Consider the following 25805-nt stretch of genomic DNA (forward strand, 5'->3'; position numbering starts at 1 on the left):
ATTGCGATATGATGAAAGCCTTATTCGATGAAAAGAATGCTTATTTATATATGTGCAAATAATATTTCTAAAACATGATTCGTTCTGAAATGTTACTGATTGATTGAATATCTTAAATACCTGGATGATTTGTCAATCATCTGATGAATGTTGTAACCTAATGAATGGAATGAATGGATTTGAATCTAGTAAATAATTTCTGCTAAAATACTGCTAAATCATAAAGTAGTTTGGAGAGCTATGATCTTCATTTGCTTGATTGATAAATTACTTTATTCTAAATCATTACTACAATGCCATCAAGCAAACACGTAAAGATTACGTTGAATATTTGTCAATTTAAATGTTACATATGTAATTAATATTTCCAAAACATAATTTGTTCTGGAATGTTATTGATTGATGATCTGAATGTTTTGCCAATCATCTAATGAATGTAATGAATGGATTTGAATCAAGTGTATAAAAATCAACTAAAATTTCATTCGTAAGCCAATTATGAGTTTTAAAAATTACATTCGAATTATTTGAAGTTTATTTTGGTTTGTTTATGATTTTTCGAAATTTTAAATTTGTATTTTAATACTGCTTGTTTAGGGAAGAATGGAGAGTTCAATTCTAATGATCTTGTTGTCGGCATTAATTTGATGCGACTGAATGGATTATTTTTTGATGTGGATCGAGAATCGGTCATTAATGATGAACGAATAGTTGCAGTTTCCGTAAATTTACTAGTACCAGGAATGCCCGCTCTTCGTTTGCGCTGTTTCAAATCCAATGAAGAACGAATTGTTTTTCCAAAATCTTGATCAAAAGTTTTATGATTTTCAACACGAATCAATAAAAGACAAATTAGTATGAACAGCGATGCAAACAAAATGATTAAGATGATTATCAGAATAGACCGATTTTTCGCTAAATAATGCCAAATTCATCATCATTAGTAAAATGCAATTACAATCATGTTATAAATGAAAATTCTTTTAAACTTACTTAGAAAATTTTCGGCTAGGGATGATCCAGGACATATGAAAAACGAAGAATATTTGCTTTTTTCAATTGATACAGCTTTATTGGGTTTCATATAAGCATCTTCACTAAAAATTTGTGTGTTATTCTTTTCAAATAGATAGAAACGATCACCAGCCACAAAACCATTCATTATTGGCCATTTTACCGGATGATTTTCGCACATTTCACCATACTTTTTGATAATCAGCGTCTGTTTTTGTTCATCGCCATAACAAATCACTCTATATGGATTTGTTAGGTTGATACTAACGTCAGAATCGCTGTATGCATAAGTAGCAATTTCCAATCCATTAGTTTTTTGCGAATAACGTAATGAATAAAACATAGAATGTTTGTCGGTTGATATAAGTAATTCTTTTTGATCACCAAGGAAATAAAAGCCTGATTGAACTTTATCGTTAATTAGATCATATTTGATGCCTGCCTCGTCTGTTTCTTTATCCCATGTTGTTATACAAAGCCAATCCGTTTTATTATCAATGAGTATGAATGCGTTGAATAATTCTTTCTTAATGCTGTTGAACTCTGACGAGTTAAAAAGAACGGGATATTTAACCGACAATGGTGTTGGCGTAGCATTTAAATATAATCTATTAATGCTTGAATCGAGTGAATCTTTAGGCAATTCATATACATAAAAATCTCTTGTTATAAGCAATAGATGTTTTCGAGTTAAACCCACCGCCAAAATATTTAGTTCCTTTCCAACTCGATCAACTTCATCGTCATCAGTGGCAAGTGAATGACATATCTGGTTTGATTCAGTTTTATCAGCTGTATAGATGAAATCGATTGATAGAATTGACCATAAATACACCGACCAAACGAAACGAATTATTCCATGTTCGATTAACATTAGCAATTTTTAACTGTTAAGTATGCAAACTACTGCACATATAACGCTCGAAACTATTTAAAACATGTAATATTTGGGTAAAAATAAATTATTAAAGCAAATATGGGTCATTGTTTTAAAATTTAGTTATAATTTAATAGAATTTAGAATCATTTAACATTGTTCATTGCATCGATGAAAGATTTAATTACTACATTATTTCATTCTATTCAATAATGTGAATCAATTTATCATCCGATAATGATATCAGAATGGCTGGTCCATAAATAACTTTATTTGGAGTCATTCATTTGATGTTGGTGCAGCTATAGCGTCGTATACGACAACAACAACAAAAAAACGTACAAATTATCTGAATTTACCGATTCTCTTAAAAATACCAAGAAAACACTTTCGACATTCTAATTGCAAGCAAATTATGAGTGAAATTTCAAAGCAAAATTTTCAAATATCTTTTAGAATACAATTTTTTATTGATTTTTGTTCTATTAATTTTTATTTTTGATACTATATGATGCTTGGACAAAATTTTTGGCCGACAATCGAATTTTAATGATCGTGTTGTTGGTAGGAATTTTATGCGATTGAAAGGATTGAATATTAGTTTTGGTCGATGATCTAACAATAATGATGTAGGAGTATTAGATGTTGCTTCTGTTTTACTAATATCTTCATCAATAGTAAGGTCTGCTGTTCGTTTTCGAAATCTAAATACAGAACGCATTGTTTTTCCAAAATGACGACGAAAAATTGGATGATTTTCCACACGAATCATTAAAATACAACATAGTATAAAAGACAATATAAACAAAATGATCATCATGATAATAAGAAAAGAACGATTTTTTGCTACATAATACAAAATTCATTATTAGTTAAATGTAATTTAGGATTATTATTGCAGTTGTCGAGTAAATTCTTCAACATAGCATTAGTGTAAAATGATAATATTCTTTTTCGTTACTCACCAAAAAAACTTTCCGATATGGATCCAGGACAGACGAAAAATGATGAATATTTACGTTTATCAATCGATACAGGTTTATTGGCCTTCTTATAAGCATCTTCACTGAAAATTTGCACATCAGTTTTATCTAATAGATAGAAACGATCATCAGCCACAAAACCATTCAATATAGGCCATTCTATTGCATCATTTTTACAAATTTCATTATAATTTTTGATAATAATTGTCATCTTTTGTTTATCGCCATAACAAATCAACCTAAATGGATGCGTCATCTTAATTTTATTGCCCTGACATTTATAAATTGCTATTTCCAATCCATTATTTTTTTGCGAATGACGTAATGAATAAAACATACAAGATTCTTTGGTTGATATAAGCACTTCTTCTTGATCACCAACGAAACGATAGCCTGATTGAACTTTATCGTTAATTAGATCATATTTGATGCCTCCTTCGTCTGTTTTTTTATCCCAAGTGGTTATACAAAGCCAATCCGTTGTTTTATCGATTATGAAAAATCCGTTGAACAATTGTGTCTTAATTGTGTTGAACCGAGATGATTCAAAAAGAGTAGGATATTTGACCGACATTGGTGTCGGTTTAGCATTTAAATATAATCTATTAATGCTTGAATCGAGGGAACCTTTTGCCAATTCATATACATGAAAATCTTTTGTTATAAGCAATAGATGTTTTCGAGTTAAACCCACCGCCAAAATGTTCAGCTCATTTGAACCTTGTGCTTCAACTTCATCATTGGCAAGTGAATGACATATCTGATTTGATTCAGTTTCGTTAATTGTATTGATGAAATCAATTGATAGAATTGACCATAAATAAATCCACCAAACGAAATGGATTGTGTCAAGTTCGATTAACATTTGCAATTCTTGGCTGTTTGGTATACAAACTATTGCACGTATAACGCTTGGAACTTGAAAAAAAACAAGAAATATTTAAGGGAAAATAATTTATTTAAGCAAATATGATATCATTGTTTTAAAATTCAATTTTTATTTAATATAATTTAGAATCATTTATCATTGATTCTGATGATGGTTGCGTTAAAAAATTTGATTTCTGCCTCATTGAAACTTTAGTCAATGTCGATGGTGCCAAATTTTTAACTTGATCTCTATCTGAACTTATAACAGGAATTACATTAGATATGGTACTTATTTTACTTAATTTTTTCGGATTTTTGTTCAACATTCGATATTACAGTGCTGCGTATTGATTTACTATGATTCGAAGATTTGATTGTCGGTTCTTTTGGTTTCGATGTTTTGAAATACAGATAGAGTATTAAACATAGTAATATTAACAATATCAGGATTGAAAGTAAAACAAGCCAAACTATTCGTGATGCATATTGGATAAACGGATATGGTAATTTTCCAGGACACAAAAAAAATGCTTTATAAGAATGTTTTAATATTGGATATGGATTATCGAATTTTATAATGGCTTGTTCACCAAAACTATAAACAGTATCCTTTGTGAATAAATAAAATTTATAATTGACCACAAAACCTTTCAATATGGGCAAGTCGATGGCGGACATTCCTAAATTATAACAATCATTTTGGCTAAAAAAAATCTGTTTTTGTAATGGGTAATCAAACCAACACATATTTCTATAACTAAAAACCGTTGTTAATCCGTAATTATTCATCATTGTTGTACCACTCAATCGCAATTTTTGCATTTGTAATTGACCCTTTATTTTGTCTTTACGAATCGAATACAAAGAATTTTTTTCACTTGTTGAGATCAAGACTTCATGATTTATGTAAGACCATCCTGAAATAACTAAATCTTTATCTAGATTATATTGAATACCCTTGTTTATTACATTATTAGAGATGAAGCAAAGCCATGCATCATTATCGACAATAATAACTCCTTCATCAAACAAATCTAATTTTTGCTGAAAAAATTTATTATTCCACAAATTGGGATATTTATTTGATAAATGCACTGGTTTTGTTCGAAGATAAAGCTTGTCGATATTTGTTTTGACTTCATCTATATCAGCTTCATAAACATAAAAATCAGTGGTCAATAGTAAAAATTTTGTCTTGGTTAATCCAATAGTTAATATATTGAATTGATGATCTTTTTCATTTATTGTTTCACATAAAAACTTTTCAAACTTAAAATCTTTTTATTTATTTGATTTAGATAAACTTATAACATGGTACTTACATCAGAACGGTTTGTCCACGAATAATTTGATTTTGAACCATCATCTATTGTCAGTGCGGCTGAAAGACAATACATGCCACAAACAACAACCAACCAAGAATTATGTACCAATGGTTTGAAGTTGATCATTCTTTTCGAGGTATTATAAATTTTGTATCAACATTCTGATGACAAGCGAATTATATGAGAGCAAAGTGAAATTTCAAAATTCTCGAATTCGAATTATTCGTTTTTAGTAAAAAAATAAACTATAGTTAATATTTATATGAAAAAACCAGTCTTTTATTAAATCTTAAAATTCAACACAATATTTCAATTTGTCAAGTTTGATGGAAACAATGTAATATTGTGCAATTAAAAATTAACACTATTGATTTAAAGTTTGACTAGAATTTTCATTGTTTTCCTCCATGATTACAAATCAATAGCATTGATCGATTCCATGATAATTATACCAAATATGACAAACATTAAACGGCATGATAGGATATAAATTTTTTGTTTTCGAGTGACAATGTTGAAAGGTGATTTAGATACTATTGACACATGGTTATTAGGTTTTGATCGTTCATTGTTTTGATCATCATTTAGATTCAATAATTCAGGCAGAAGGCTAGTTAATGCAATGTAAAGGAAACCACCGGACGTTAACGGTAAAATCCATAAAGTTGCATTAAAAGAACTAGAATTCGATTGCGATTGTTGTTCACAATATAGAACACATAAGCTACCAATTATGGTGAATATTGATATGGATAATTGGGCTTTAAATGCTCGCCAACAGGTAAAACCAGAGCGTATGAGTATAACAAAATCGACAACTTCATGTGGCATCTCATGTAAGGCAATCGCTATAGTTGTCATTATGCCCATTTTGTAGCTAACCAAAAATGAAGCAGCCACTGACATTCCATGAGTAAAATTATCGAATCCATTAGCCAATAGATTAAGATAACCTGTTGCGGTAGGAGTATTATTATTCATTGGTGGTAATGATGATTCTAAAGAAATAAATTGGAAAATTTTTAATCATAAATTATTTAGAAAAATTTCATGTTACCATTAATTTCTTTTGATGATTTTTGAAGTCGATTTCGTAAATTTTTCGAATCACCATTTTGCTGTTTGTGATTATTTATTTTATGATTTGAAATTTTCCCGTTAGTGATTTTTTCATCGTTTATATTTTTAAAAAATTTATTGCTCTCATCATTTTCTATCACAATAATTAGTCTAATAAATGTTTCAGTCGTCGCAAAAATGATTACACCGATCAGTATCCATACTCCAAGATAATGTTGTGTATTTTGTGGCGTATAGCCGGCCATAACTAATTGACCACATGCTTCAGGTAAAATATGTAGAAAAACGTCAGCGATTAAAGCTCCAACAGCGAATGCTAAAATCAATTTTAAAAATTCACTTTGTTCAAGATCAAATTTATTTGAAGAATTTCCTAGACAATGATCGACGGTACGTTTTTGTAAAAAACGTAAAAATATCAACAACATTAACATTGATGAAAATGATATCACACAACAGGAAGCAATAGTGACCAAATATAATTGAAACATTGTTGTATGACCTGTTACGGTAATCTTTTCATTAACATCATGACTGTTCGATATGATTGTATCATTGGATTTTGATATGGAAATTAAAGCAGCCAATGATGACGACCACTTGTTGGATACATCCAACCATAATGAATGATTCGAATGAATATCATCAACCATTATTGTTTTTTTTAATAATAAACTGATAGGCACTTTAAAGGTGAATCTTATCGTAACTAAGGATTTGATCACAAAGTCATCGATAAAAAAACGTTTCTTTGATATTTGAAACTATATAAATATCAGATGACAAATAGAAATTGTGTGGCGAACAACCGGATATATAAAAATCGAAACAGTAGTGAATATATCTCATCCGTATCTGCTTTTGATTTGGATGACCATTAACACTTTTATCTACGGTTAAAGAGAAGAAAATAAAATGTCATAAATTTAGTCAAATCAAATATATTAAAAAATTTTTTTTGTTGCCGTTGTTGTCATCATCAGCAAAAAAAAATCACATTCGGATCATTAACACATCATTTATCAATCATTTGAATGTTGATGAACAAGATTATGGAAAAAATAACAACGAAAAAATCAGCGTAATGATGATTATAATCAAATTGATGTTCTTATTGACTAACTATTGAAAATTTACAGACACATACACACTTTGTCTACTCTCTTTTTATCGAAATGTATTCAATCATTTGCCCAATCAGAAGAAACTCAAACTTGGTTTGACAATTTTTTTTCATGTTCATGTTGTTGATATGACTAAAAATAATCAAATGCATTGAATCTCTGTTAATGATTGATATAAGATGAGAATGAAGGAAAAAACTTTTGTTCATGATAAAGATATAAGAAATATATAAAGAGAATGAAAGCAGATTCATATTACCGATATTATATCAATAAATATCCATCAAGGCATAAAATATCAATGAAAGTTAAACCATTTCGATCGATTCAATGTAAAACATGAAACAGTTGCGAATACAACTTTTACAATTAATGAACAAAATCAATAATGAAAAGACTTACCACTAATATGTGAATATGAATCGTCATTTTAATTTTTTTTGACTAAATTAATCATCATGGATTGTTTGACTTATTTTCAATCATCATAATCAATTATAACTTTTTAGTATTGTTAGCAACAGGAAATGTCAAATCAATATCGGCTTTGATAATTGAATTAAAAATAATGACAAGAATAAATTAATAAATTGTTAGTGATCATCATCAAATAAATATTGATTGATCCATGTTGCTTAGTGGATACACTTAAACATTTTTTACAAAGCGGTTTGCTTCTTCGTTTTCATATTCAAAAAAAAAGTCCACGATTTTTCTGATATCAGATTTTTTTGTTTTTGTTTGGAAAGTAAAATATAGAATAATGATTGTAATTATTAGAATCCATTGAAGAATGGATAAATAACTTTTTAACAAGCGTAACGTTCTATATGGATATGATGCTTCGAATTCGAGTCTGTGTTTTTGATGCGGCCCATTTTAAATCTTCATATTCATTAATTATATGTGCGTATTTATCAAATTAATAAATTCTTAAAATTATATTTACAATTGTTCCAATAATCCATAATTCCCATCCATCATTTTTCTATACATACGAATCGAAAAATATCATCAATAAACTTTATTATGTAAAAGAAAGAGATAAATATTGATGGATCAAAAAAAAAGATCAACCAAAAATTGAGGATGCTAGCAGCAACAGCTAACAAAATAGCTCACACATACACTCATACAATATTCGAAGTCTAACCTGATATAGTAGTAGCATATAGATGCAAATAACGGTACTGTCCGAATTAAAAAAAAAACAACCACGAACAAACAAAAAATACACAGCACGCCCGTAACTGCATTTATAGAAATTCTGGAAGAAAAAAAAATATTCTTTCACCGAAACGCATCTTTCCATTAATATAAACAACAATATCGACTCAAATACATGTAAGTTGTAATTCGGTCATTAGAATTCATTTTCAAGAGTCGGCGTAACCTCATTGCAGCTTATTTTCAAGATTTATACGATCAAATAAGATTCGTTGTTTTGGTGTATTTTTCAATTTATTATTTTTTGTTTTGTTTTGTTTTGTTTCAGTTTCGATCGTAATTTTAAAAGAATTTTTCACATCATTTTTTCCTTAAATATACACATGGTAAGATAAATTCTGGGTCTAAATTTGTTATTTATTTATTTGTTTCTGGAAAAAACTTTAAAAACAACTTCGACTTTAAATGATATTTGCAAGTACTTATGATCTTGCTGATTCGTGATGACAGTGATATGTTTAAATATTTCATCATTTTGCTCGTCTATCTATGTGTATAAAAATGACGCCTTATTTGATAGTCTGCCTTTGTATTTTTGAATGGGCATGATTCTCTGATTTTGAATTGTAGGAAGAAATAATTTGTTGAAATTTTTATTTATAATTCCTGTTTACTGATTGTGTTTTTTGTTGTGATTATAATTTTTCAGTGATTAAAAGAAAATTGTGAAATGTTTATCGGATTATTTGCACCATTATCATCATCATGTCTTTGCCAACAGAAACATCTACAGCCATTGATGGTTGTAAGATCAGCGAATACATTGATGAGCAACAGCAATTCGAAACTGTAAACAAAAATGATAACGAAAAGAAATCTGTGATAGAAACCGTAAACACTTCCATTCATGAAACCTCATTGCCGGATAATAATGAATCTATATGTACGGAAACTGTGGCTTCCATCAATCCAACATCGGCATCAGATACAAATGATCTAGAAACTTCATTAGCCAATTATTGTACGGTGGCTGATACAGCATCACCAAAAACAGCCTCATCATCAGAAATTTCATCCAACAATAATAATAACAATAATCATCGTAACGATTCCAATGATTCAAACTCTATTTCAACACAGGTAATTAAAAATCCAATGAATTATGATTTTTATCTAATCAAATTTACACTCTAAAGGAATCGAATATTGAATCATCCGATCCTAATGAAGAGCAATCGAAACCAGAGTTATTGATAAATAATAGTGGACTAGATCAAGATTCGATTTCAACAACCAGAACAAATTCTGCTATTAACCTGAGTTCGCAAGAATATCATCTAAAATGGATTAAATGGAATGGAGGAAATGGTGGTTCTAATGGTAGTAATAATAATGGTAATGGCCAAACTCAACAGCAATCCCAAAAAGTGCCAATCGTAACACAAAATTCTAATGGTTCATGTCCACTACTGGCCATAATTAATGTATTGTTATTGCGCAAGAATATAACATTTCCCCCAATCATTGAAATTGTCACAGCATCCCAATTAATGGATTATCTTTGTGATTGTATACTAACTTATGTTCCTAAGGTAATTTTATCATGATTTAATTTCAAAATGTCTCTATTTCTTTATTCATTATTTTTTTAAAGAATCTATCCGAACAAGTTAAATTGAATTATGAACAAAATCTTCAAGATGCTATGTCGATAATGCCACGATTACAAACTGGTTTAGATGTGAATGTTAAATTTACCGGGTAATTTTTATTGGTGGTTGATTGCTATTCCAGTTAGTATTTCATATTTGCATTCTTTTTCTTGATTCTTTCTAGAATAATGGATTTCGAATACACACCCGAATGTATAATATTTGATTTGTTACGCATACCATTATATCATGGCTGGCTAGTCGACCCTCAACATCGCGAAATATGTCGTATAATCAATAACCAATCCTATAATCAACTAGTTGATAGAATAATTGGTTCAAAAGCAACAAATTCAAATAATAATGAAAGTTAGTGATTTTTAAATATTTCAAATTAGATTTTTACCATTTTAATCGAAAATTAGTGTTTTTGGCTGAAGAATTTCTCAATCAAAGCGCATCACAATTGACTAATTATGGTCTTTCTCAGCTGATAAGACATATAAACGATGAAGAAATATCTATTTTATTTCGCAATAATCATTTTATTACCATGTATAAACATAAGGTTTGATTTTTGTTTTTTTTTCAATTAATCATTATCTTATGCTCATTATTCCAATTAAAACGTTTTCAGGGTAAACTATATCAATTGGTAACCGATCAAGGATTTCTGACTGAGCCAAATGTTGTTTGGGAATCATTAAATAGCATCGAAGGTGATGATTATTTTGTTGATGCTGATTTTCAGTTAGTTCCACCCAAACCATTGACATTATTGCCATTGTCATCTTCATCGACAATGACAACACAGTTGCCAAATCTCAATACACAGCAACAAATTGATCAAGAGTAGGTTCAAAAATATTTTTTTCCTTTTGATCAAAACTTAATTTTCTCACCAATAGCTATCTGATTGCCTTGAGCTTGGAACAGGAGCAAAATTTCGACATGGATCAGCAACAACAGGACCGAATCATAAAATCACGAGCTTGTACAGACAATTGTAATAATACCCCAAATAAAACAACGATTATTGATGGTAATCAAAAAATATTCATGAGCGATGAAGAATTGGCTAGAAAATTACAAGCAGAAGAAGATCAATACTATGAACAACAATCAAGTCAACAACGTAAACAATCACCAGCGATTAATAATAGTAAAACCTATGCATCTGTCGTATCATCATCTCAACAACAAAAAACAACGAAGACTGCAAAAAATCTTTCTAATCATTATCAAATTCCTAGTACTGGCAATATAACGTCATCTTGTCAAACGAACTCCATAACTACTTCATCATCACACAATCCACATTGCCATCAACAGTCTCAAACGACAAAATTATCATCAACAATAACATCATCCGGAACTTATCAGCAGCATCCACGAACTTCAACATCATTGTCTTCGTCGACTTCCAGCTATCATCATCAACATAAACAACACGGGCATGCACATCCCTCCACAAATCATCAACGTTCAGCATCTTTAGAACAGAGTGTGTCCACGCCAGTCACGCCTACAACTACAACCGGAATCATACCTGATGATCGCCAAAGTGTATCATCAAAACGTTCGCAGAATAAAAATGTATGCTTTTGATTAGAATTATTTATGAAAAAAATTAATTCAATAATTTCTAATATTTCCAGTGCACGATATCTTAGTCACCAATCATCGCTTACATGAGCCAATATTTTAATAGATTGTTCGCCCAATGAGTGCCTCTCGAGTTGTGGTATTTTTTTCGTTGCTCATGTCACCACGTTTCATATTTGGCTCCAATCTTTGATCATATTCTGTGAGATTCATTTTTTATTAATTTTCAATGAAAGCCATGGAACGCTTACAAAATTTACGCTTGTGGAAATCAAAAGCGAAAATGTGATTTTTTTTTCTTCATCATTGTCTTCATTCTCGATCCAATTTCCTCAAATTTTCCATTCATTTGTGTTTTTGATTTAACCCTTTCTTCAGAATTTATGTTTTTTAATATTTCAAATTATCTCATATAGCCCAACGATTGTTATAACAAACCATGAGAAAACATTCTACTGAAAGGTTAATGAATGGTCATCAGATGGCCGATTTCGATTGGTATTTTGTTTCGTTGCTGAATTTTTTTTTCTTTTCTTATTTCATTTAATTTGTTTTCGCATGAAGTGTATCTTCATGAAAAAATTTTTTGAAAAGATTGATTTGTTGATTTTTTTTTGTCTTTAACTTTTTCTCGTATTGTTTTTCCTTTTAATGTATCTTGAATTATAAATATGCATAGATGTATGTTGATACGAATTTCAATTATTATTATAATGGAATTATTCAATAAATATTCTGATTAAAAACAGAATTTATCATCAAAAAAAAAGAATTTTATTTCATACTGCCATTTCAAGTCACTTTGGTTTTTATTAGGTGTAAATAGTTGATCGATGTCAACTAAATATCGAGAAGTAAATAAAATTGACTCAATCTTGGCTGTGATTTAAAAAATCAGGTTAAATAGAATTATTTTTTGTTTTTCCAAAATTTTTGTTCATCGTGATAGATACATTCTTCATTCACCATCGAATTATATAACTATTGCAAAAATAAAAAAAAAATGAACGGCTTCATCGTACCAGCAGCGATTAGTGGATTCTGGTTCATAATCGGTTTTATCATTCCGTTATTTATTCCTCGTGGTCCTAACAAAGGGTATGTAGATGATCAAATTAATGAGAATTGCTATTAATTAATCTATTTGTACAAACAAAATTTTATTCAAAATCCTAATTTTAATGAAAATGTATGAAAAAAATGAAAATGGGCGTTTTTTATTATTTCCATCGATTCGTATGGCTAAAAAAAATCCTTTGTTAACCGATTAGTATAACGGTTACATGCTTAATGATAACTGCCGTCTGTTGCTGGGTTCTGTAAGTATCATATTTTAAAATTTTTCACATCACTTAAATTCTACAAATCGAACATTCACTCGTTCGCCAAATCGACCCTTGTTTCATTTTTCATTCATGCAGATAGAAAAAAATCTGATGCTTTTTTCAATGGCTTGTGATTTTTTGAAAATAAATTATCATCTCTTTGTGACGATGGGAAAGATTTTCACTTGATTTTTTTTTCATTTCAATTTTGAAAAAAGGGTTCGGCCATTTTCTTTCTTCATGTTAATTTCATTTAGTATTTGTCACACTCTATAAATCTCGCTAGTTCATCTGCTCTGCTGGCTTTATATATATAGGATTCTTTTTTTATTTTAATTAAATTATCGAATCAATGACAAACCATCTAAATCAAAGGGGTGGTGAATATGACCCACTTTGCTTTCGTCTATGATTCAACATTATCCATGGGATTTATACCCAAGATGTTATAAATTCATAGTGTACAGTTAAAGTAATCTACACATTATAAACATTAAAATTCCACTCTAATTCAATACAGTTTAAATTTCGATTTTATTTGGTTCGTCCATAATTTTTTTCTATTCGTTGAATGAAGTGTAGAGATGAAAAACTCATTCGACTTTCTTTCATCCCGAACCAAAAATTCAAGAAATTGTATCAAAGTTTTGCTAAATTTGTCAATAATTTTTTCCATTGCATACTGTTAACGTGTTTTCAATGTTCAACGACAGATCCTTTTTCTCTTTCATCCAGAAATAATTAGTATTGATTTTATATTTGCATTCAGCTAAAAAAAAATTCATCCATTTTTTTCGTTAACTTACAGATGGATTACAACCTACATCGCTCAACTGAACCCATTATTTGGTCCACAGATTAAAAGTACAACGTTAATTTTGATGAAGAACTGGGGATTCTGATCATCAAAATCAAAGGAGCATTAAGTCAATGATGTAGTGATTCCCGGATAAAAAAAAGAACAATGATGATAATGATGGATGTAAAGCAAAATACAATATCATTTTTATCAACAATTCATACTATTGCTACTCAATCAATCAAATTATTTATACATTCTCATTTTTCATCGTTTTTCTGTTTTTGATCATCTTTATATTTTTTTTTTAATCTAATCAAGAATTTTCATTATTATTATTCATTCTAACAGAATAAATTTGAATTAAATAAATTCATTCATCATAAATGAAAACAAAAAAAAACATTACCTTTTTATTCCGTTGTTTTGTTATTCAAATTTATATTCATAAATATTTGCATGACAAAATTGTTTGTATTTTAATTTTATAATTATTCAATCAATTTGTTATTCGTTGTTACAATTTTTTACATTTATAAACATATCCATACATACATGAATATAGGAACTTTATGAAAGCTAATTGATGATATGATTTATTCAAGAAAAAATTTTTTCCTGTGTTATTTTTTTAATTTTTTTATAATTATATCTTATTCTTGATCATTTTTTTAAATTTGTGAAAAATAAAAACAATTTTATTTTAAATTCTTATTTTCATGTTTCTTATTGCATGCAATTTTTTATGAAAATAAAAATAACGGACAAACAAATATTATCTCTTATCGATTTAATGATTTGCCATTTTTCTCAATCAATAAAAATGGGAAATTTTCGAAAATAATATTTTGTCTTTCTCCTTTCCCTTTTCGACACTATGTTTTCTTTCTTCACCATATTTTTTATTCACAGAATTTTTTTTTAATGTTAACCTGAATATTCTGTAGAGGCCTTAGGGCTGGCATTTTATAATCTTTTTTTATTTCAGTAAATTTATTGCTATTTTTATTTTATTTTTATTGCTTTGATATTCCATGTAGGCCAAATAAATTTCTTCATCATTATTATTACATGTATGACAAATATAATAATAGGTTGGACATTTGTATGTACTTTTAATGGAATTTGATTCTAGATGATGATGATCTTGTAATCATCAAAGGTAATGATTACATTTCGATTCTATGATTTATTCTACCGATTTCATTTGTAAAGAAATAATGGAAAAAGATTTTTGTTATTTTTTTTTCTTTCAATGAAAATTTATGCAACATTTCATGTCACCCGGAACAGAATTTCCATAGTACATATTCACACACAAACATTCATAAACAAGAGAATTATTTCAATACACATTCATTAATTAAAAGTTTTCGGTTAATTAATATTAACAAAAAAAAAAAAAAAAAAATGGAGCTAAATTCCTCCCTCTCTCTTTCTCGTTGGTATTTGTCATACGCCAGATGATTAAGTATGGAAAAATGGAACCCGGGTTAAGGTTAAACCCAAAAAAAACTTTAATAATCATAATCTTGTTGTTGTTGATGATGATGATGACCACAATGTGAACATGTCAATCTATAGTCATTCAAACGTAGTAACAATAATAGACACGTTTTGCACATAGATTATTCGATTAATTTACGTGAATATTTTTTTTTCTTCTCATATAAAGGGATAATGTGCAGAGACAAATTATTGTTCCATTAAGATTGATCTATAAATTCATTTTGTAAATGTAATTTGAAAATGAACCAACAATTGTCGACCAATTTCTTTCCTCATAGTTGATATTGTTGTATGGTTATGAATCATCATAGTATTCAGTGAATCATGATATAACAATAGAATTGACTAATTTTGTTTGAAAAAAAAACTGAATTCAAAATCGATATAGAAATTATCAATCATTTCTATATTTTACGTGATAAAATTTATTGCTTCCTAATAGGATTTTTTTTTCGCCTACTTATCATATTTTTATATTCAATTATAATGGATTATGATGAATCACAGACGATCTTTTTCTCATTCATAATCATAATTATCTATATTTTAGTCATAGAATTGAACAAGAAAAAGAAACAATCAATTCTTTTTCTCCCCCTTTCTTCATAAAGCAGGTACATTAAATAATTAAAAGCATTTTGGATATCTCTTTTTTTTGCCAACGGAAAACCTTATTATAATCATTTAGAAAAATTTTTTCTTGACATTTAAATTGATAATTTCAAAGGAAAAAAAATACCCATGGAATTCATAACTGAAAAAATTGAGTTGAAAAAAAATGAACAAATCAACAACAACAACAACAAATAATAATGATAAAAATTCATTTTCATGACGAAAATAAAATAGATGAAAATAAAATTATAAAAAGATAAAAATGAAATTGAAATATCGTTTATTTTGTGTCTGGTGTGTTGATATAATAATGGAATTCATTGCCTGTTAATTCGACCAAAAAAAATAAAAAAATGAAATAAAAAATGAAAACAGACACACACACAGAGAGAGAATATTCTTTGGTCATGTCATTTGGAATTTTTACATACATAATGTTTGAATTGATTCAAAAAAATTTTTACTAAAACAACCGAATTATATTTTCTTGTATAATGCAGAACTTTAAATGAGAAATCAAAGTGGATGGACTATCAAAATTGAAAAAAAAATCAATAATATCGAATTTTTTTTTGTATTCTCGGCTTGTTTATTCGTTAGATATTTTTTCTTTCTTTCTTTTCCTTCCTGTGTTTTGAATGTTTTTTTTCTATAACTCTCTATAATCGATGAAAAGTTGAATTTTTTTCTTATTCAAAAATTCAGTTTGCCCACTTTTTTTTATGGGGGAAGGAGGTGATACAAAACAAAACAAAAAACCAATTGTTAAGTAAATAATGTTCATACGAATGAATGAATATAAAAATGAATTTTTTAGCAATTCAAAATTCATTTTCTTGTGTATATACACTACTAAATGAATGAATGAATGAATGATGATGATGGCCTAATGATGAAAAATTAACTGTATGCATAAATTAGATTTTTATTTTTTGTTGTTGAAATGATGAAAAAGAATAGAAATATTGTCTGAACAAAATAATCGACCAAATTAGATGCAGCATGAAGCATGAAAAGTTTAATCGAATTTCATGTTCTTTTTTCATCATCATCATAATGGCCAGGTTTTTATGATGGCCGGCTTAAAAAAAAGGTAAAAGAAAAAATTGAAATCAACGAGCTTCAATTGAAAGAAAGAAAAAACTAGCAGCTTGTTTCATTGGAACACAGAATAGAGAAAAAAAACTAATTTTAGTTGATATCTTAGATTTCTGTTCTGTTCTGTTTTTTTTTGCTGAATTGAATTTATCATCATATCATATCATAACTGGAAAATGAAAGAATGAGAAGAAAAAAAAATCGTGACCAGTTGATGATGATAACACGACAATACAAAAAAAAAATTCACATTCATAGTGGCCAAATATATTGGAACCTAACAAATCTTTCATCGAAGATATTTTTCTTCAAATAGAATGAGAAATTTTTTTTTCTTATTTCAATTTTTGAATGAATAAAAAAAATGAAGGAAAAATTTACGGACCCTTTCCGATTTTTAAAACATAATACGAGTATATCAAATAGTAGTAGTAGTATTACTGACAAAAAAAAAGATTCCAGCTTTACCTTAGTGAACTACTTCTCTCTTTTTCTCTCGAACCTGTTCCAACCATTCTTCAATGATGCTACCACTATTTTAGGATTCAATAAAAAAAATTGGATTCATTTTTTTTATATTCCACACATTTATTACGGGAGAGTCATCCATGAAAATTGTTACGATAATGTAATCCGATCGATGGCGAACAGCCATTTGAAGCCATTATTTGTCTGTCTGTATGTGTGTGTTGTTTTTGTATCTATATAGTGTACAAAAAGAGAAAAAGATTTTTGCCCATCCATAGATTAAAAACGGGGACTGTCCAACTTTAGACGGCGACGACGACGACGTTATGTTTTGACTCGACTCATTAAAAAAAAATTCAATGAAATTTTTTTTCATTTTCATAAGTCTGTAAGAATAACGCGACGCCCCAAATTTTGTTTTTGTTTTTTCACTGCTTTTGATGGATCATTCATTCAAATCATTCCTGAATTCTTTGGCATCCGAAAAAAAAATCATTTATTTTCTGTTATCAAAAATTATTCATCGGAATGAATGAACGAAAATTCATATTGGTCAAAATTCATTCTAATCTTTTGTATGTAAATAGTCTACCGATGTCAAAGAAAAAAATGAAATAAAATAAAAACTTGATATATTTTTGTTGTTGTTGTTGTTGTAATTGATGTCGTGCACATTTACCAGAACTTAATCATCCTATATTCTTTGTGTAAAATATTATCACAGTGATTTTATTCATCAGTTTCGAATCCATAAGTAAACATGTTCAATGAAAATGTCAAACATTCTTTTTTTTTGAATTGTTCATAGTTTTTTTATCATCAATTTTTGTGTTCAATTTGTGTAAATAATTATTTGTCAACAAAATAATCAAATGATGACAAGAAGTATTCAAAAATAGTTTATTGCCATTTTGATCTACATTGATTATGATTAAATACTAAACTTCGTAGCCATTTTTATTTATTATTGTTTTCTGTTGGATTGTGAGAAGTTTTTTTTCTGTTTTGTTTACCTACCACGATCAGTGTTTTTATTTATTTATTTGCCATCTGTGTATCAATGTTTGATGTGATAACATGACCATAGTAACCGAAGAATAAAAAATTGATGGCCGTATATGATCATAGTCGCCATCGTCGTTTTTTTTCTACCAGAAATGGAATCAAAGCTTCCTATTTTTTGTTGTTGTTTTTGCCATAATTTGATTCGAAAAAATATGGCAATTTGTGTCAGTAGTGTGATATAATTTTTTTTAGTAATTCTTCAAAAAGTTTTCTTCACTTCATTCGTCATTTCCTTCGATATTATATATTTATTTGCAGCATAATCACCACAATGGCTGCCACCATAAAATCATCCTTATCAATGAAAATCATGTCATTACATAAGGATAATGTTCATAATTATCATCGTATAAAAATTCCATTATCGTCATCAATCGATTATGATAAAAAACTAGCAATAATCGAATGCGAAAAGTCTGAAAGAAATTATCATTACCAATCTACGATTTGGTATCGATATTTAATCGAATTACAAGCCCTATTATTTTTAATAATCGATTCATTTATGAATAAATATCTACTATCGTGCAAACGGACCAAGCATCATTATCGATCAATGATAGTTGACAATTTTTGTAGACAATCATCACATTTATTCACCATTTTTGTTACTTTAATCATCTGTTTGTTACCAATGTTTATTCAAATTTCATACGTTGCTGATGCTGCAAGAACTAATAATGAATGTAGATTTCCCGAACATTGGTGGGGTAGTTGGTTTCAGAAAGGTGTTTCTGGAACGATATCAATTACAATGAATAACATTTCGCATAAAGGTTTTTGTCGCAAAAATCATGGTGATAAATATATTATCGAGAATAGGTATGAGAACGATTCCTTCTTTTTAATCAATATTTCATAGATAAATTTTTTATTTAAAAATTTTCTTAGAACTGATCGATGTGTTCGATGTTTGGTCATTAGTGAAAGACATGCCAATATTTTACAATACAAAGAAAGTATGTTAATAGAAAGAAAATATTTTCTAATTCTTTTTCAATATTCGATAATTTTTTTCTCATTATTTTCATTTGTTTCTTCCTTCATTCAATAGCGAGTTTTTGTTATCCATTATCGGAAGATACAAACGAAATTTGTTTCGATATTAACGGTGATGCTCCATTGTATTCATTGTTTCGAGGTTTGTTATTGTAATTTAATCATATTTATGTAATCAAATCATCGTATGTCGATGTTAACGACGTCGAATCCATTATCATTGCTGATTTTTTTATATCTTCAGTATCGGCATCCAAATCAATGACGATGCTGACAACATCGACAATGATTTTGATGATAATGATGATTCATTCCATTATCTACACAAATATCACTTATTGCTATTGCGTGTTTATTGAATGATTGGCCTGTTTTTTTCTAAACATCATTTTAAAAAATTCATTTTGTTTAAGTTGTCATTCAATTGTTCTATTGTACAGACAGATCTGATCGACCGATCAATTGATTGATCGATTCGTTTGTTGGACAATTATAATATCATTGCATCTAATCTAAACTTTGGCTAATTCGTTATCTAATTTGTTTCTTGTTTTTTACATGCATTTTTAACAGTAAATACATCTCCCATCAAGTGTCCTTTCAATGGCCCGTTTACGTTTTCCTATTCGAAAGGTATTATGAATGAATGTCGAGATCCACCATCTACAATTGATCAATGTACCGATGACCGACATTTGTTGTTCAAATTTCGAGCTTGTATCGACATTCATGGCTCTGAAAGTAAAGGTATAATGATTGTTAATGTAGTTAGCATTTCTGAATCTAATTTTTAATTATCGAATGAATTTTTTAAAATGATGTTGATGATAGTGGAAGAGCTTGAATGCTTAGCCGATTGGAAAGAAGGATCATATCGATATCTGGTAGGAAAACTATATCATCAACTTGCCACAACCGATGAGGATCGTTTCCGATGCTTTGTATTCGAACGTAACAATTCTGATTATGTTGAAAGTTACAATATTGGCCAATCTGGTGATGCTAGTTGCGAAGGCTTATTCTCACCGCGCGATGGTTCCCGTACATTCAAATTGCGCAAAACAAATTCTATTCAATCTAGTTGTGAATTCCCTCCTTGGATTACAGATGTAAAACTTTGGTCTACATTGGACAATCGTCATGTTTATGATTTTACCGCCTTAAATCAATTTACTGTCGTTGACATGAAGCAAACGGTGTTCCAGCTGGCCAAATGTATTCGATCCGATGATGTTTCATTTCAATATCGTTTCAATACGAGCCGATTCATCATTCATACCACTGTGCAATGGTAAGCGAATTCTTTCATATTAGAAATTCTCGATATAATTATTCATCTTTTTTCTTTCCAACAGTTCAAGCGGTTATGCTTGTATGAATGCCTATCAACGAGAAGATCGTATCACCGAATTACAAATTGGAAACATTGTTTCTGACATCAATGAAGCTTGTTCGCCCAATAATTTTAATCTTCGTCCAGCCAAATTTCATTACGTTGACAAGTAAGTTGTTAAAATATTTTCTCGAATTAATAAATGATGATTTTATTTTTATTTTATGCTATTCAGCCTTGGATCAAGAAATGCGTCCTTGTGAACTAAGTGGAATTTATTCGATTCGTACAAGAATGCCATACAGTTATAATCATAAAATTATGACCAATTATAGTCGGCTAGTATCGTTATTGGATTCAAGATTTATGTGCCAAGAAAAGGACCTAAAATTGCGTTCAAATTGTGAAGAACCTGAAATGTTTCAATTTATTTGTACGACCGATAATCGAATCAAAAGTAAACTAATCATTTCTATAGTAAAAATTTTATCTAATCATTTTATATTTAATCCTAGATTTTTATTGTCGCGGCGGTTGGAGAGAAAATAATACCCAATATTTTCTCGTATCATTGATCGACAAATTCAATTATGGATATTGTATATCGTACAATATCGAAAATAAAGAAATTCGTTTGATTCGCAATAGTCATTTTTGCTATCGTAATGATCAAATCTTACAAAATTATGACCAGACACAGACACCTTCAAGATCATTCCGTCCATCGGTGGTCATTGGTGATCAATATCCAACCAACAAATTTGCCTCAACCAAATATGATGATAGCATTTCATTCACTTTGATAAATGAAGGTTCCTGTCAGCGTTCGAGTTCAGTTTCATTCATCGGACATAGCTGTCGAAAACTTTTTCTTTTATGGTTATTCATTATCATTGTGGTCAGCTTTCATTCAAAAGCATGATGACGATGCTCAAACAATCAATCATTCATCTGTCTTTCTCTTTCCAATTCACCAATTTTTTTTATTGAATCAATTATTCAATGGAATGCCCGAATTCATGCTTGAAATATCAAGTATTTTTTCATAATATCAATTCTTATGGTTGTGATATTTTTTTCACCAAAACAAATGTATTTGTATCATTTAGTTGCTGCTTAATTTCAGCTTAAGAATTTGCTATTAATTCATAATTGATTATGTAAAATCTTAAAAATTGCAGCAAGAAAAAGATTCCATTTTTTATGTCATTTAAATGTTTCGTTATGAGATTTTTTTTTAGAAACAATGTAAATATTATTTTCATATTGTAGATATTAATGCTTAGGTGAATCAGCCTAAATCATTATACAATCTTAATCTTTACAAGCAAATCGACACATTCACACACTGACAAATACATGCAATTCCTGTGTCGGTATTAACTAGTCTAATTTCTGTTTTTTTTATATCCGCAGCAAATAATGTGTCAAGATCGAAATTGTGTGATTTAATAACTCGAATGCTTGAAAAAATTTATCTGATATCAGATCATGTATCTATTGTAAATGTTTTTTTTCAAATAAAACCAGATGGTTTTTTTTATCGCAACAAATAATCTTTAATGATGAATAAAAGAAATCATTTTTGTAAAGGATAAAGATCTTTATTGAAAATTTTTTAAAATAGAATTATACAAAAGTGCGTCTTGTATACCCATGCCGAATCAACAATCACGTATGAATGGGAAATCACTACTGCCAACACAACAATTTCATGGGCTAATATCTTTTGTGATCATTATAATGAAAATAATCTATGTATACAAATCTTCATCAACGTTATCGGCTTCGTTGTTCGAGGATTGATTCTGGCTTCCTGGAAATCTGTTGTAATAAAAAAAATGAGTTGAAAAAAGGTAAAGAGAGTTCCTGTTTTACCTGAAATTTGAACCGAAACCTCGACTTTGCTGCAATGTCTGCGAAAACATTTCATATTTACGGATGTCAGCATCGCTAACAGATCGTCTCGCCATTTTCAAAGCATCTTCAAAATGATCGCGTCGAATTTCCGGCACTGGATCCTGCTCTTCAACATCCTGATAAAACGACTAAATATAGAAAAAAATACTTGGATCATTTTCAAATGGGCTTACCATCGCTGATGGTTCTTGATCTTTTTTCTCTTTAGCGCGCTTAATTTCCGCTTCGATCGCTTCACGAATAGCAAGTTTACAGGCACGTTGACATATTTCAGTGAGATCTGCTCCACTGAATCCATGTGTTATCTTAGCAATGTAGCATAAATCTACTTCTTTTGAAATGGGCGATTTGCGAAGATTAGCCTTCAAAATAGATTCTCGTGATTTTTCATCCGGTAACGGAATATACATAAGCTGATCAAGACGTCCGGGTCGCAAAATGGCTGGATCAATGATATCCGGACGATTTGTTGCGCCAATTATGAACACATTCTTTTTGCTTCCCATACCATCCATTTCGGTTAGGATTTGATTGATAACGCGATCAGCAGCACCACCAGCATCGCCAACGCTACCACCACGAGCTTTAGCGATCGAATCAAGTTCATCAAAAAACAACACACAAGGAGCAGCAGCACGTGCCTAATAAAAATTAATGAAAAAAAATTTGAGATTTCTTACAATTTTCAAACATACCTTGTCAAAGACATCTCGGACATTAGCTTCCGATTCACCAAACCACATGGTTAACAATTCTGGACCTTTGATGGATATGAAATTAGCTTGACATTCGTTGGCTATAGCTTTTGCTAATAGTGTTTTGCCACATCCAGGGGGTCCATAAAAAAGGACACCTCGTGATGGTGTCATACCAAACTTGAGAAATTTATCAGGGTGTTCGACCGGATATTGAATCATTTCTTGCAATTCTTTTTTGACATTCTGCAAGCCACCGATATCGTCCCATGTGACTGTAGGAACTTCAACAACCGTTTCTCTCAAAGCACTCGGGCTGCTTTTGCCTAATGCATAACGGAAATTGTCCATAGTCACAGCCAAAGAATTCAACACTTCAGCATCTATTTGATCCTCTTCTAGATCAATTAAATCCATCTTTTCACGGATTTGTTGTAAAGCGGCTTCGGTACAGAGTTGAGCTAAATCAGCCCCAACAAAACCATGCGTTTCTTGAGCCATTTTTTCAAGATTAACATCTTCAGCAAGTTTCATATTTTTTGTGTGAATACGGAGAATTTCCATACGACCAGTTGTATCTGGAATACCAATATCAACTTCACGATCGAATCGACCGAAACGTCTGAGAGCTGGATCGATACTATTCGGTCGATTGGTAGCAGCCATCACGATAACATGAGCACGTTGTTTTAAACCATCCATTAATGTCAATAATTGTGATACGATTCGTCGTTCAACTTCGCCATGAGTTTTTTCACGTTTTGGGGCGATAGCATCTAATTCATCGATGAAGATGATGGCTGGTGCATTTTTTTCCGCTTCTTCAAATGCACGTCGAAGATTACTTTCAGATTCACCAGCCAATTTGCTCATTATCTCCGGCCCATTTATTAGAAAAAAGAAAGCACCGGTTTCATTTGCAACCGCACGAGCAATAAGAGTTTTACCAGTACCGGGCGGTCCATAAAGAAGAATACCTCGTGGAGGCTTAACACCAATTGCTTTGAATAAAGTTGGATGACGCAATGGCAACTCAACCATTTCTTTAATCAATGCCAATTGTTTACGGCAACCACCTATATCATCATAGCCAATCGAATTGAGACTTTCTTCCTCTTCTTCACGTTTGACAGGTTCACCTTCGCAAAATATGACCGTATCAGGTGAGACAATACAATATGGAGATGGATCAGTTTCTAACACTTTAAATTCGACAGCTTTCATTGCAGCGCGAACAATGAACAGATCACCTTTGTGAATCGGACGATAAGCTTCAAGGAAGTATGGTTTCAAAAACACTTCGAATATACTACCCGTAACGCCTTCAACAGTATCATCAATGGGCAATATGTGGACACGTTTACCATATTTAACATCTGGACAATGTTGAATTGAAACCAAATCCCCGAAGCGTACACGAAGATTGTTTCGGACGCAGCGGTTCATGCGAATATGTTCATTCGGGCAGGTATCGTCTGATAAAACAATGCAAACAGTGTTGCGTCGTTTTTTACCCTTTAACAAGACCGTATCACCACGAAAAAGATTCAATTCTTCCATTTTAGCCTTAGAACATGCAAATCGAAAACGAATCAAAAGTGTGTTACAAAATATAGCTAACCAAGATCGGAAGAAGCAACAAACTTACCGGAGATAGAGCAATAACTGAATTGTCGTCATTGGTTGCTTCTTCCACAAAAAGACGATTTGGTTTTTGTTTGCGTTTCAAAATGGCCGTAGCCAGATCATCTCTATGGAAAAATTAAACATGACGTAAGGATGATGAATCATTAGCGAAAATAGACAGACATACCCTTGTTTAGGTTCAGACATAATTCAATTGTTTTGTTTAAAATTTAGCAATCAATTTAATCAATAAAAAAGTCGATGAATATTAATAAAAAAATCTTGAATAAATTTTCAATTTATATTTAATCAGCTTGAGATCGCTTGAATAGAAAAAAAACTATAATGTAACAAAACGCACACGAATTTCAGACTGACAGACCAAAACGATGTTGAGAACAATGTAAAAAACATTAAGAGAGTTCGAATCGAATTTGCCGAGTCACTGTTTGCCTGCTTGCTTGAGTGTGCAAGTTTATACGCTGACGTACACTCAAAAAATGACGGCGCTAGTGTATACGGAAAAATTAGAACTTTTTTATAATTTGAACGCATGCGTTCAACGAAAGAAATGGAATATTCTTGAATTCAAATAGAAATTATTAATTTTATTTTTAAAAAATTATTAATATTTTTTTAATATTTGATTAAAAAAT

General features: G+C 30.0%; 8 protein-coding genes across 13 annotated transcripts; 3 read left to right on the forward strand and 5 right to left on the reverse strand.

Moving 5' to 3' along the window:
- Positions 1-250: 250 nt before the first annotated feature.
- On the reverse strand, positions 251-1948 carry LOC113799593 (uncharacterized). Its single transcript, XM_027350256.2, has 2 exons — positions 994-1948; positions 251-915 (listed from the first exon to the last, which is right to left on the reverse strand). Exons 1-2 carry the CDS (start codon positions 1886-1888, stop codon positions 524-526), a joined length of 1287 nt encoding a protein of 428 aa, XP_027206057.2. The 5' UTR covers positions 1889-1948; the 3' UTR covers positions 251-523.
- Positions 1949-2301: 353 nt separating this feature from the next.
- On the reverse strand, positions 2302-3805 carry LOC113799379 (uncharacterized). The gene is made up of 2 exons (XM_075820665.1): positions 2857-3805; positions 2302-2737 (listed from the first exon to the last, which is right to left on the reverse strand). The coding sequence occupies exons 1-2, from the start codon at positions 3737-3739 to the stop codon at positions 2319-2321; spliced, it is 1302 nt and encodes a 433-aa protein (XP_075676780.1). The 5' UTR covers positions 3740-3805; the 3' UTR covers positions 2302-2318.
- A 44-nt stretch (positions 3806-3849) lies between these two features.
- On the reverse strand, positions 3850-5302 carry LOC142645143 (uncharacterized). 2 transcript variants are annotated; one of them, XM_075820670.1, is made up of 2 exons: positions 5067-5302; positions 3850-5004 (listed from the first exon to the last, which is right to left on the reverse strand). In XM_075820670.1, exons 1-2 carry the CDS (start codon positions 5193-5195, stop codon positions 4039-4041), a joined length of 1095 nt encoding a protein of 364 aa, XP_075676785.1. In that variant the 5' UTR covers positions 5196-5302; the 3' UTR covers positions 3850-4038. The 2 variants fall into 2 exon arrangements, with proteins under 2 accessions (XP_075676785.1, XP_075676784.1); XM_075820669.1 differs by having other exon boundaries at positions 3850-5013.
- Positions 5303-5326: 24 nt separating this feature from the next.
- LOC113799378 (zinc transporter ZIP13-like) lies at positions 5327-8203 on the reverse strand. 3 transcript variants are annotated; one of them, XM_075820668.1, is made up of 3 exons: positions 7676-8203; positions 6127-7039; positions 5327-6067 (listed from the first exon to the last, which is right to left on the reverse strand). In XM_075820668.1, the coding sequence occupies exons 2-3, from the start codon at positions 6800-6802 to the stop codon at positions 5481-5483; spliced, it is 1263 nt and encodes a 420-aa protein (XP_075676783.1). In that variant the 5' UTR covers positions 6803-7039; positions 7676-8203; the 3' UTR covers positions 5327-5480. The 3 variants fall into 3 exon arrangements, with proteins under 3 accessions (XP_075676783.1, XP_075676781.1, XP_075676782.1); XM_075820666.1 differs by lacking the exon at positions 7676-8203 and adding an exon at positions 7297-7415; XM_075820667.1 differs by lacking the exon at positions 7676-8203 and adding an exon at positions 7301-7411.
- Positions 8204-8381: 178 nt separating this feature from the next.
- On the forward strand, positions 8382-12448 carry LOC113799567 (uncharacterized). Of its 3 annotated transcripts, XM_075820653.1 has the most exons (10): positions 8382-8617; positions 8769-8826; positions 9150-9580; positions 9637-10032; positions 10095-10201; positions 10277-10461; positions 10518-10660; positions 10730-10944; positions 11001-11688; positions 11751-12448. In XM_075820653.1, exons 3-10 carry the CDS (start codon positions 9206-9208, stop codon positions 11763-11765), a joined length of 2124 nt encoding a protein of 707 aa, XP_075676768.1. In that variant the 5' UTR covers positions 8382-8617; positions 8769-8826; positions 9150-9205; the 3' UTR covers positions 11766-12448. The 3 variants fall into 3 exon arrangements, with proteins under 3 accessions (XP_075676768.1, XP_075676769.1, XP_075676770.1); XM_075820654.1 differs by lacking the exon at positions 8769-8826; XM_075820655.1 differs by lacking the exons at positions 8382-8617; positions 8769-8826 and adding an exon at positions 9050-9066.
- A 96-nt stretch (positions 12449-12544) lies between these two features.
- On the forward strand, positions 12545-14529 carry LOC113799628 (V-type proton ATPase subunit e 1-like). The gene is made up of 3 exons (XM_027350294.2): positions 12545-12795; positions 12969-13016; positions 13831-14529. The coding sequence occupies exons 1-3, from the start codon at positions 12701-12703 to the stop codon at positions 13922-13924; spliced, it is 237 nt and encodes a 78-aa protein (XP_027206095.1). The 5' UTR covers positions 12545-12700; the 3' UTR covers positions 13925-14529.
- A 3131-nt stretch (positions 14530-17660) lies between these two features.
- aus (argus) lies at positions 17661-25536 on the forward strand. The gene is given in 9 exon segments (XM_027350223.2): positions 17661-19398; positions 19468-19535; positions 19631-19717; positions 20149-20322; positions 20407-20866; positions 20931-21057; positions 21059-21077; positions 21144-21365; positions 21424-25536. Coding segments are annotated over 9 exon segments (2115 nt in total). The 5' UTR covers positions 17661-18847; the 3' UTR covers positions 21831-25536.
- On the reverse strand, positions 22491-25593 carry TER94 (Transitional endoplasmic reticulum ATPase TER94). The gene is made up of 6 exons (XM_027350218.2): positions 25337-25593; positions 25172-25274; positions 23524-25089; positions 23002-23469; positions 22787-22944; positions 22491-22732 (listed from the first exon to the last, which is right to left on the reverse strand). Exons 1-6 carry the CDS (start codon positions 25354-25356, stop codon positions 22663-22665), a joined length of 2385 nt encoding a protein of 794 aa, XP_027206019.2. The 5' UTR covers positions 25357-25593; the 3' UTR covers positions 22491-22662.
- Between the last annotated feature and the right edge of the window lie 212 nt (positions 25594-25805).

Source organism: Dermatophagoides pteronyssinus, unplaced genomic scaffold (assembly GCF_027571235.1).
Source record: "Dermatophagoides pteronyssinus isolate colony J.1.1.1.1 unplaced genomic scaffold, Derpt_VIB-CSIC_2022.12 sq0007, whole genome shotgun sequence".
Taxonomy (NCBI): Eukaryota; Metazoa; Arthropoda; class Arachnida; order Sarcoptiformes; family Pyroglyphidae; genus Dermatophagoides; species Dermatophagoides pteronyssinus.

Coding starts and splice junctions, on each gene's coding strand:
- LOC113799593 (XM_027350256.2), bottom strand. CDS start 1,888: ATGTTAATCGAACATGGAATAATTCGTTTCGTTTGGTCGGTGTATTTA. Junction 916..993: donor CCTAGCCGAAAATTTTCTAA/GTAAGTTTAAAA, acceptor GGCATTATTTAG/CGAAAAATCGGTCTATTCTG.
- LOC113799379 (XM_075820665.1), bottom strand. CDS start 3,739: ATGTTAATCGAACTTGACACAATCCATTTCGTTTGGTGGATTTATTTA. Junction 2,738..2,856: donor CATATCGGAAAGTTTTTTTG/GTGAGTAACGAA, acceptor TGTATTATGTAG/CAAAAAATCGTTCTTTTCTT.
- LOC142645143 (XM_075820669.1), bottom strand. CDS start 5,195: ATGATCAACTTCAAACCATTGGTACATAATTCTTGGTTGGTTGTTGTT. Junction 5,014..5,066: donor CGTGGACAAACCGTTCTGAT/GTAAGTACCATG, acceptor AAAGATTTTAAG/TTTGAAAAGTTTTTATGTGA.
- LOC113799378 (XM_075820668.1), bottom strand. CDS start 6,802: ATGGTTGATGATATTCATTCGAATCATTCATTATGGTTGGATGTATCC. Junction 6,068..6,126: donor ATCATCAAAAGAAATTAATG/GTAACATGAAAT, acceptor TTATTTCTTTAG/AATCATCATTACCACCAATG.
- LOC113799567 (XM_075820653.1), top strand. CDS start 9,206: ATGTCTTTGCCAACAGAAACATCTACAGCCATTGATGGTTGTAAGATC. Junction 9,581..9,636: donor CAAACTCTATTTCAACACAG/GTAATTAAAAAT, acceptor TACACTCTAAAG/GAATCGAATATTGAATCATC. Junction 10,462..10,517: donor AAATTCAAATAATAATGAAA/GTTAGTGATTTT, acceptor ATCGAAAATTAG/TGTTTTTGGCTGAAGAATTT.
- LOC113799628 (XM_027350294.2), top strand. CDS start 12,701: ATGAACGGCTTCATCGTACCAGCAGCGATTAGTGGATTCTGGTTCATA. Junction 12,796..12,968: donor CCTCGTGGTCCTAACAAAGG/GTATGTAGATGA, acceptor TTAACCGATTAG/TATAACGGTTACATGCTTAA. Junction 13,017..13,830: donor GCCGTCTGTTGCTGGGTTCT/GTAAGTATCATA, acceptor GTTAACTTACAG/ATGGATTACAACCTACATCG.
- TER94 (XM_027350218.2), bottom strand. CDS start 25,356: ATGTCTGAACCTAAACAAGG. Junction 25,275..25,336: donor ATGTCTGAACCTAAACAAGG/GTATGTCTGTCT, acceptor ATTTTTCCATAG/AGATGATCTGGCTACGGCCA. Junction 22,733..22,786: donor GGTTTCGGTTCAAATTTCAG/GTAAAACAGGAA, acceptor TTATTACAACAG/ATTTCCAGGAAGCCAGAATC.